This window comes from Prionailurus bengalensis, chromosome B4 (assembly GCF_016509475.1).
Source record: "Prionailurus bengalensis isolate Pbe53 chromosome B4, Fcat_Pben_1.1_paternal_pri, whole genome shotgun sequence".
Taxonomy (NCBI): Eukaryota; Metazoa; Chordata; class Mammalia; order Carnivora; family Felidae; genus Prionailurus; species Prionailurus bengalensis.
This window is the reverse complement of record NC_057358.1, coordinates 42,549,644-42,560,510: the sequence shown is the minus strand read 5'-3', so window position 1 is coordinate 42,560,510 and position 10,867 is coordinate 42,549,644. Positions and strand designations below refer to the sequence as shown.

At 42.0% G+C, this 10,867-nt stretch overlaps 1 protein-coding gene across 1 annotated transcript; it reads right to left on the bottom strand.

Moving 5' to 3' along the window:
- Positions 1-1,216: 1,216 nt before the first annotated feature.
- C3AR1 (complement C3a receptor 1) lies at positions 1,217-10,084 on the bottom strand. The gene is made up of 2 exons (XM_043564636.1): positions 9,854-10,084; positions 1,217-4,777 (listed from the first exon to the last, which is right to left on the bottom strand). The coding sequence occupies exon 2, from the start codon at positions 4,765-4,767 to the stop codon at positions 3,340-3,342; it is 1,428 nt and encodes a 475-aa protein (XP_043420571.1). The 5' UTR covers positions 4,768-4,777; positions 9,854-10,084; the 3' UTR covers positions 1,217-3,339.
- Positions 10,085-10,867: the final 783 nt, after the last annotated feature.

Below are 10,867 nucleotides of genomic sequence, written 5' to 3'. Positions count from 1 at the left end.
TTATTACTTTTTTTAATGTTTTTTAAATTTATTTTTGAGACAGAGAGAGAGCACGAGCAGGGGAGGGGCAGAGAGAGAGGGAGACACAGAATCGGAAGCAGGCTCCAGGCTCCGAGCTGTCCGCACAGAGCCCGACGCGGGGCTCAAACTCCCGGACCGTGAGATCGTGACCTCAGCCGAAGTCAGTCGCTTAACCGACCGAGCCACCCAGGCGCCCCACAAAAAAAACATGCTTTTAATACTGCTTTTTAAAAATGCTATTAAATATAGTAAAATCTTGTTGGGAGAGGCAGTCACCCCTTGCAGCTTGGTGTGTAGACTAAGCCACCTTGCCCCTGTTCTGGGACATTTCAAAGATTAGAGGGAGGAGGAGCTGGCTCTCCATGTGAGACTTCCTGTCAGTACTTACAGGTACTTACCGAGTTTTTCATAAGAAAACGAGGGAATTCCAATTGTAGGATTTTTTTTTTTTCAGACTACATTTCCAAGGACTGGAAGTCTCACAAGGAACCCAGAAGTAGCAACTATTGAATCTTTATAACTGTGCCATTCCGCCCTAATATCCTATACACTAAATGCAGGAGTTGGGGAATTCTACCCGCGGTCTCGTGAAATATGTTGGGACTTCCAGAAGCCTAGCTAGTTGCTATTAGAGCAAGCCTATAGCAACCCACTATGAGATTTATTTGTTGTTTATTTAGAGATTATATATGTATATATGTATATATCATATATAAAATATAAAAATATATTTAAATTTTAATATATTTATAATTATTTTATCAAATATATTTTTTAATATATTATATATTTTTTAAATTTATAAATATACATTTAAATATATATTAATACATTTATACGTACTTTAGAGAGAGAGCACGCATGTGTGCACAGGAGGGGAGAGGCAGAGGGAGAGAGAGAATCTTTTTCTTTTTTTACTCTTTTTATGTCTATTTTTGAAAGCGAGGGAGAGACACATTGCAAGCAGGCGAGGGGCAGAGAAAGACAGCGAGACACAGAATCCGAAGCAGGCTCCAGGCTCTGAGCTGTCAACACCGAGCCCGACACGGGATTCGAACTCACAAAACGGTGAGATCATGACCGAAGCCGAAGTCAGACCCTTAACCGACTGAGCCACCCAGGTGCCTCGAGATTATGATATATTCTGAGTGTCAGACAATTAAGAGGATCCACAAATCACAGCCTTGCAAGGAACCACAAGAAAGAAAGCATTTATTCATATCAATTAGGTCAGCAGATTACATTGGAAGGTGCCATTGCAAATCTTACATCATGTTAGACGTTGTTACCTCACAATTGGAAGAATTCCCAAGTGATCTGCAATTTTTCTGCATAGTATTTTATAACTTATTTGTAGTCTCGAACCTTACCTCAACCATTGAACAAATAACAGCATCTTGCAAGTCTAAAACATCTCATTTTCTCTTTTTTTTAGATTAAATAATTATATTCCACTTAGATGAGGCTATGTTGTAGTACAAAGAAACCTGGAATTTTAGAGGTTGAACACATACAAGTTTATATACCCAGAAAAATGAGAAGGTGATAGAGTTAAATAAATTTTTTTTTTTTTTTTTTAAAGAATGAAACAAGGATGGAAGGAAAGTCATATATATGGTTGGAATGGATCCACAGAGGAGAAGAAAATGTGTGGTCACGAGCAAATTAACGTATGATGGTTAATGAATGTTAGGATGATGGATACACAAAAAGGAGGAATGTGGTTAAAATTCTTCATCTTCCAAAACAAGAAGTCACTTTATCACGTATAAAAAACTAGCTGCATAAGCACATGACTTAACATGGTAAACATCAGAAGAAACATCTAAAATTGCTACAAGTGTTATTTCTGGGAGATGGGTGTAGGAGGAGGGATTGGTTCCGCAGAGTGGGGCAGGAAACTTCTTACATTTCAGTATAAGCTGGGAATGCTGTTTAAACTATGTGCATGTTTTACTTTGGAAAAGATAAAGAATAATTTTAAAAAGCCCCAAGAGACACATCCGGTGAATGATCGACACCTGTAGCCATGCTTTCCAAAGTGTGATGGTCTTCCCGGGGTGGGTACTCAGTCATCAGGCAATGAATTCAAGGATTCCTGCTCTGTCCTCTACCCTCTTTCCCTTTTCACTTGAAATGAGTTTGGCGAGGGGGGGGGGGGGGGTGAGGGTATTAGTTTCAAGCATTAGTTTCAAGCAAGTTTCAAGTTTGACTCTTATGAAATTAGAGGTTATTAGATGCACAAAGTCTAATATGGGAGAAGATTTAGAGGCCAGGGTAGGGTGATATTAAGGGAATAGAGTTTAAGAAAACGAATGGAAGAGAGATGGTTCTCTCAATAGGCAGACTGAGTAAACAAATAGAAAACTCCACAAACCACAGCTCACGTGCCATTTCATGAGGAAGTTTTCAGATGCCTTAGCAGCCTGTCCTAACACAGTAGATGCCTATTTAATTGGAATAATGGAAATTTGGAATTCCCATTGGAATTCCCATGTCCTATATCCAGAAGTATTGCACATAGCAAGCATCTGACATTGTACTCTGCTTCCAGACTCCGTCTCATAACTGCTTGTTTTCATAGATTTTTCTTTCCTTTTGTACCTTCTTTTCATTTAAAAATATCACCACCACCACAACAGAGCCATAAATAGATGATCATCTTTCACTCAGGTAAGACTAGATGGAATGGTTTTAAATTGAATCTGGTGGGGAGGGATTCAGACAATACTAAAAAAAATTGGGGGCGCCTGGGTGGCTCAGTCAATTGAGTATCCAACTTCGGCTCAGGTCATGATCTCACGGTTCATGAGTTCGAGCCCCACATCAGGCTCTGTGCTGACAGCTCAGAGCCTGGAGCCTGCTTCAGATACTGTGTTTCCCTCTCTCTCTGCTTCTCCCCTGCTCATGCTCTCTCTCTCTCAAAAATAAATAACGATAAAAAAAAAATTTCATGATGGAAAAATCATTTTGAAACAGACTAGGTTCTCGTTGGTTTCATTTAGCTTAGGTTGGGATAGAAATAGACTAATTTTTACAATTCTCAAATTTAGCATTCATTAGAAACAAGAGAGCTTGTTAAAACACTTTCTGCAGCCCCACCCCCAGACATTCTGGTTCAGCAAGTTTCTTGGAGATTCTAGCAAGTTTCCAGGGGATGCGGATGCCCCTGGCCTGGGCTCATACTTTGAGAACCTCTGGATTGATTCTTTGATGGTTTCTGAAATCCCCTGCTCACAATATCCCTTATTGTTTTAGAAAATGGCACACTGGGTGAATACCTAAAGAACCTCTGCTGGGGTCAACCGCTCCGTATTTTCACACAGATGTACTGATACTATTTCTTTCCGTAAAGACTTTGCTCTGGGGACAGCTGGTAGAGTGTGTGAGGTCTTCACTGAAAGCTGCCTCCAGAATGCCCTTCATCGACTGCCTTGCTTTCTTCCTAAAATCTTTTCCTAGGAGGGCATAGAGGAAGGGATTAAAGCAACTATTGGCCGACGCGAGAGCGATGCACACGTGGTCCCAAGACAGCAGAGCTTCTCCAAGGGGAGTTTCTGAGTCAAAAAACAATGCTAGGATCCCAACAATGTGGTAGGGAGCCCAGCAGACGCAGAAGACAATCACCACAGCCATGGCCACTTTCAAGGTTTTGATCCGAGTCTTGGTGAAGCGGCCCCGTCGCATGCGGAAGATAATGAGGCTGTAACAGGCCACCATGACAAAAGAGGGCAGAAGGAAACCTACCACTAGTCTGGTGATGGTTACTGCCCCCCGGGGGGTTAGTACTTGATTGTTATATGAAAACTGGCCTAAATAATCACCCTGGAAATCTTGGAATAGCTCATACAAGTTTGAGAAATTGCTGGAAGAGTCAGAGTAAAGCTCTAAATCGAATGGGTTAGCTCTGTGATCTTCAATGGGAAACCCACTGGGGGCTATAGGTGAGGCCTCATTCGCAGGCTTAAATAAGTTATCATATGGAGGTTGACTAGATAATTTAGCTGGATCTATAGGGAGTGACTGTCCAGAAGGTCTTTGAAATGTTTGAGAATGGAAGATAGTGGTGGCTGTCCAAGGCAGATCATTGGTTCGTTCAGAGAAAGACTGAAGCCTTGCATCCATTTCTCCAGGCAGCTGAACAATGGAGTTGTCAAGAGATCCATTTTCCAGTAGATCAATGGTGAAGTCTGAATAATCTAATGAGCCGTAGAAGCCAAGATCGTAGCCACACACGTCACGGTTGCCTACAGTGAATGTTTCCCGGTACACGAACACAGGTATGCACATTACAAAAGCCACCACCCATATACATCCACAGATAGTGAAGGCTGTCCCCACATTGCGGTGATTCTGGCACCAGATTGGCTTGAGTACCAAAAGGCAACGATCCAGGCTAATGACAGTCAGCAGGAAGACACTGGCAAACATGTTGAGGACAATGATGGAGGGGATGAGCTTACAGAGGAGCCAGCCGTAGGGCCAGTGTCCCTGGAGAGCCAAGTGAGCCAGGGAGAAGGGCAAGGAGAGGCAACAGAGGAAGTCCGCCAGCGTGAGATGGAGAAACCAAACTGTGTTCACCGTCCGCTGCATCTTTAGGCCAGCCACCCACAGCACCAGCCCGTTGCCTGGCAATCCCAGTAAGAAGGTGAGGCTGAGAATGACCATGGAGAGAATTATCTGGGGTTCATACCAGGGCTGTGAGGGTAGGTCAGTTGAATTGGTCTCAGCAGAGAAAGACTCCATTGCTGAACTTCTAGAAAAATATAAACAAAAATATTAAAACTACTGTTTTAAAAAAGCATATGCTTGGGATTATAACGTTCCCCCATTATGATATAGAACTACAAAAGTCCTCACACTGTTTTAGTTTGTGTTCTTTCTTAAAAAAATTTTTTTTTTTGAGAGAGAGAGAGAGAGAGAGCGAGCATGCATACGAGGGTGAGAGGGGCAGGGGAGAGCGAGAGAATCTTAAGTGGGCTTCATGCTCTGAGTGGAGCCCAACATGGGGCTTGATCCCATGACCCTGGGATCATGACCTGAGCCGAAATCAAGAATTGGTTGCTCAGCCTACCGAGCCACCCAGACCCCCCTAGTTTGTATTCCTTGACTTCACACTGGACCACACAAAAACGTTCTGTGACAATTAGAATCTACTGTATCAATTTAAATGCGTATCAAAATCATAGTTTCATTTGGAAGTCCCTATCTATGTACATTTCTCCTCTTTCGTGCACTTCCACTTTCCCATTCTGCACTGGTTCCTTTCCTCACCTGGTGTCTCCTATTAAAAACAAATACTAAATGACAAACAATAACTTCTATTGTTTTTGAGAGTTAACGATCATGTTAGGAACTGAACTTCTAATTTTTTTTTTAACATTTATTTATTTTTGAGAGAGAGAGAGAGAGAAAGTGAGCAGGGGAGGGGCAGAGAGAGAGGGAGACACAGAATCCGAAGCAGGCTCCAAGCTGTCAGCACAGAGCCCGACGCAGAACTTGAACCTACAAACCATGAGATCGTGACCTGAGCCGAAGTCAGACGCTCTACTGACTGAGCCACCAGGCGCCCCAACAAACAATAACTTCTAGACCAGAGGTTCCCAGCTTTATATCCATGAAAGGGCTTTGTGAAGCTCCATCACCACGTCAAATGTGAAGCTCCATCACCACGTTAAGATTTTAACTTAGTATATTCTCATTTCTTTGAGGGTAGAAGTTCCATCCATTCCCTCTACCAGATCTTTGAGGGACTCACCGCCGTAAAAAAGGTGCAGTGGATTCAGTTACGTCTTTAGATACCTCATCTCTCCCTTTTTGCTTTCAAATTTCTCAAGAGTTGTTTACCCTCTCTGCATTGATTTCCTCCTCACCCATCATTTCTGTCTTGTTTGTTAGTTTTTTAAATGTATAATCATAAATATGCATACATATACACACATATGTATTTTTGAGAAAAAAATTTTTAATATGCACGGAATGATCTAATTTTGTCAAATTTTGATTAACAAAAAATATGCATACATATATACACATATGTATATGCATACGTGTAAATATGTAGGCATTTTTTTCTCAAAAAATTTTTTTAATGTTTATTTTTGAGAGAGAGAGAGAGAGGCAGAGTGTGAGTGGGGGGGTGGGGAGCGGAGACAGAGGGAGACACAGAATCAGAAGCAGGCTCCAGGCTCTGAGCTGTCAGCACAGAGCCGGACGTGGGTCTCAAACCCAAGAACTGTGAAATCGTGACCTGAGCTGAAGTCGGAAGCTTGACTGACTGAGCCACCCAAGGCGCCCCCCCTCCCGCCCAGTTTTTAAAATTGTGTTAAAATACTCATAATGCAAAATTTACCATTGTAAACATTTTTTTAAAGATTAACATTTTTTTAAAGTTTATTTATTTGCAGAGAGAGAGAGAGAGTGGGGGAGGGGCAGAGAGAGAGTGGGGAGGGGTAGAGAGAGAGGAAGAGAGAAAATCCAAAGCAGGCTCCGTGCTGTCAGTGCCGAGCCCGACTTAGGCTCATCCCTATGAACGTGAGATCATGGCCCAAGCTGAAATCAAGAGTTAGACACGCAATCAGCTGAGCCATCTAGGTGCCCGTGTTTCACCATTCTTAAGTATAAAGTTCAGCAGTGTGGAGTATATTCCCATTATTGTGCAAACACTCTCTAGAACTTTTTCATCTAGTAAAACTGAAACTCGACACCCATTAGACAACAATTCCCCACTTCCCTCTTCCCCCAGCCCCTGGCAAAACACCATTCTACTTTCTGTTACTATGTATTTGACTACTGGGCATTTGTCTTTTGGTGTCTGGTTTATTTCACTCAGCATGATGTTCTCAAGGCTGATCCGTGTTGTAGCATGTGTCAGAATTTCTTTCCTTTTCAAGGCTAAATAATATTCCATTTTACGTAAACACCACATTTTATTTATCCATTCATCTCTTGATGTGAAGTGCTCTCACCTTTTCGCTGTTGTGACTAATGTTGCTATCAACTGGCATGCATATTGTTTAATAAACTTTCTTTTTTTTTTTCAGCTAGTCTCCATATCATACAGTAAGACTGTACCTTAAGGAATGTTCAGTCTTTAGCCAGTGTTTTTCCAATCATTCCCAAAATATCTTCGATAGCTGATTTGTCCACAGTTATAGCCAATCTAGGATCACACTTTGCATTAGGACGAGAGGTTTGAATTGAGAGAGAGAGAGAGAGAGAGAGTACATACGTGTGCACGTGAGCGGGGGAGGGGCAGAGAGAGTGGGAGAAGGTGAGAGAGGACTGTCAGCACAGAACTCGATGTGGGGCTCGAACTCACGAACCGTGAGATCATGATCTGAGCCAAAAACAAGAGCTGGTTAACTGACTGAGCCACCCCAGTGTCCCAGGATGTTATGTTTCACAAGTCTCTTTTTTTTTAGCAGTTTCTCTTTGTCAAGGAGACTAGCTTGTTTCAGGGTCTGTTGTTCCCACCATTCGTTTTTTACCTTTTCTAATTTGTCTTCTGCCCCATCACTATGCTAAAATTACATATAAATAACAAATCCAGGGGGGCCTGGGTGGCTCAGTCGGTTGAGCATCCAATTCTTGATTTCGACTCAGATCATGTGGGATTGAGCTCTGCGTCGGGGTTCGAGCTGAGTGTGGAACCTGCTTAAAGTTCCCTCTTTCTCTCTCACTCTGCCCCTCCCTCCACAGAAAGAAAGAAAGAAAGAAAGAAAGAAAGAAAGAAAGAACAAATCGCAACATCTTATTCTGTCTTCATCCACCAGCCCATTCTCTTGACCTCTGTGACATTACTCTCCCTTAATTCTGAAGACTCATAAATGTACCCTATTTTACAGCTTCCCTGAACAACTCACTATGCTGGCTCATGTTGTTTACTTCTGTCTGGAATTACACCCTTAACCTTAACCTCCTCCGTCTTGCATCCTTAATCTCTATCTGTTGAAATCCTGGCCATTCTTCAAAAACAAGCTCAAATATTATTCTTCCTTGAAACCTTCTCTTACAGTCTCAAACAGAAATTAGTCCTTCAGCCTCTTAAATTTGTGTGTGTGTGCGTGTATGTTGAATCTCCTTTCATATTATCTGTGCAATGATTCATTTTGTCTCGTATTATAATTATTATCGCGGCTGTCTTATCTATTATGCTGGCCTTAAATCTCATGATGGTAAAGATGAACCCTCTTCCTAAGTACCTGTTCTACAGAATTTAGCACAATGCCCAAAAGACCAAAAATTACTTCAGTGGATGGATGTTCATTTGGGGGTTTACTTTTTTTTTTTTCCAACTAAATTTAAAATTCTTATTCCTGTCCATTAACCCATTAAAGACGCGGTCTCTTCTAACTTCCCTTTGGTTTTCCAGTTCCCGGTTCTTACTGGCTGCAATAGCATTTTATGTTTCCTTTCATAGAGTCCCAAAATATTTTTGTGGCTTCGAAGTCATTCTGCTGACTTAACCAGATGTTTTCATAGGGCCTTACATGATTAGCAGAAGTTAAAATAACTGAGTCAACAAAATAATAAAAAAGAAGAAGTGATTCTCATTCCCCTCTCTGGAGCCTTACCCACACAATATTCAAGTCCTATCAAGAGCCCTTCCTTCCCTGCTGTGCACGGCAGGTACCTTGGTCCACGGTCCTACTCCAACACACATATTAATGCGGAGATCCATAAAATATTGAGAGAAGGGTGGAATCAGAGAAAGCTAGGGCTCAAGGGAAACTTAGTAATCATCTTTCCTTGTCTCTAGTTTTATGTTGCAGTTTTTGACGCTGACACTCAGCAAATTAGCTGACTTTCACACATTCACAACTAGGAGGGTTCTGAGATTTTAGGACCAATGTCTTTCACACCAATACTCCTTTTACTAGAGAGAATCACAGAACTAAAAAGTCTTTGGTATTGCTAATAAAGGCAAAGGTATGGAGAACTGCACCAACTGAAATAATAAAGACTGAAAAGAGGGGCGGCTGGGTGGCTCAGCCGGTTAAATGTCCGACTTTGGCTCGGGTCATGATCTCATGGTTCGTGGATTCCAGTCCCGCATCGGGCTCTGTGCTGACAGCTTGGAGCCTGGAGCCTGCTTCGGATTCTGTGACTCCTTCTCTCTCTGCCCCTCCCCTGCTCTTTTTCTCTCTCTGTCTCTCAGAAATGAATAAACATTAAAAAAAAAAAAAAGTATTTCAGAACAAGATAAGTTTTTACATCTCTCCAAGTGCTTTGACTGAAAAATACCTCTACATTTAAGATTGGTAGAGCTCCTTTCTTTCTTTCCTTTCGTCTTTTTAATTTTCAACACTGAATTGGCTGAAAGTATTTAAAAAGATAAAGGAAATCCTGAAACTAAAAGTCAATTACGATAGGGAGAGAAAGCAGATTCCAGAATCAAATACTAGTGATAGGATGACAGAGTCAGTAACAATAAGGAATAAGCAAAAGAATAAAAGAAAAAACAGAGAAAGTGGAATGAAAAAAAAAAATATATATATATATACATAAAGAAAAAATAGGTCACCGATTTGAGAAACAAAACTATTGATTCGGAAAGCTGGAATCATAGTTCAAAAAGAGAAAGATAGCCAATTTAAGAGAGAAAAAAATGGTATGAAAATTCACTATTAGTTCTAGAATGAAACATTAAGAAGAAAAATAAATAGGATGTGGGATATTTAGAGAAAGAGAGGTGGATGTGGGGACACAACAAAAACAATACAAGCTGGGGAAGGAATGGGGGGGGGAGGGAGAAGATAACGACCCTCAAACCATTATCCGTAACAAGGAAACAAGCACCAGGGACCAGGTGGACGTAAGCTTTTCTTACCAAAAACCTGAGATGCTAGCTGAAGGTTTCAGCACCAGCCTGGAGGTCCCCACACGTCCAGCCTGGTCTTCACTCTTACCCACAATCAAGTTACGAAGTATATTTAGGAAACTTGCTGAACCATTCCTCTTTCCCCTCTCTCTTCGTTTTTGATGACGAGGGACGGAATTCCTCACTTTTGACTCCTATTTGACTTTGGAGGATGAGTTTCAAAGTGAGTCATGTATGAATGTCTCAGATAAGGAGAGTAAAAGAACGGAAGTGGGAGGGCATGCTTCTCAGATGATTTCTGTGGGACAGAATACGGCTAAAGAGGGAAGTACTTCTGTAATCAGCTCCTTGCTTCGTAGGTTTGGGCTTGTGCTTTAGAAACGCACTAAAATGGCCCTGCCATCTGTGAGGGTGGAGGTGAGGAGTAGTTGGGACGAACGCCCCGCACAGCATCCCTTAACGCTCTCAAACAGCATCCCTTAAACGCTTAACATGTGGAAAGAAGCAAGCCATACCGAAGTCAGATTGAGCTATGCCCTAATCTTGAGAGATTCACAATCTGGTAGGAATACGCTCCCATACACTACACAACTGTAATACAACCCAGACTATAACGGCAGAGGTTCCAGTAGAAGTAGAATAGTAGAAAATAACAGGGAAGGGTATATTTAGTCTGGGGCACTCTTGGAAAGTCTTAAGGCAGAAGTAAGAGCTGGGCAGGTCCTTAAAGACTTCTATAGACACCAGAAGCGGGCATGCTGTTTAGAGTGTGTAAACGGAGCAAAAGGAGAGGGGCAGGGGGGCGTGGGAGAGTGCTTCCGGCATTGGGAATGGGCAGAAGAGTCAGTCAATTGGCTCGTTTCATCAGGAGGGAGTGCAGAAGATTGAAGCGGGACCTCGCGCAACGATTCCTGCTTGAAGTATACATTGGAAAGAATTCTCGCTCACGTTATTCCTTTACGCACGTGCATGTGAAAGAAAGTTCATTTGGGTCAAATGTATTTGAACACTCTTGCCTATGGT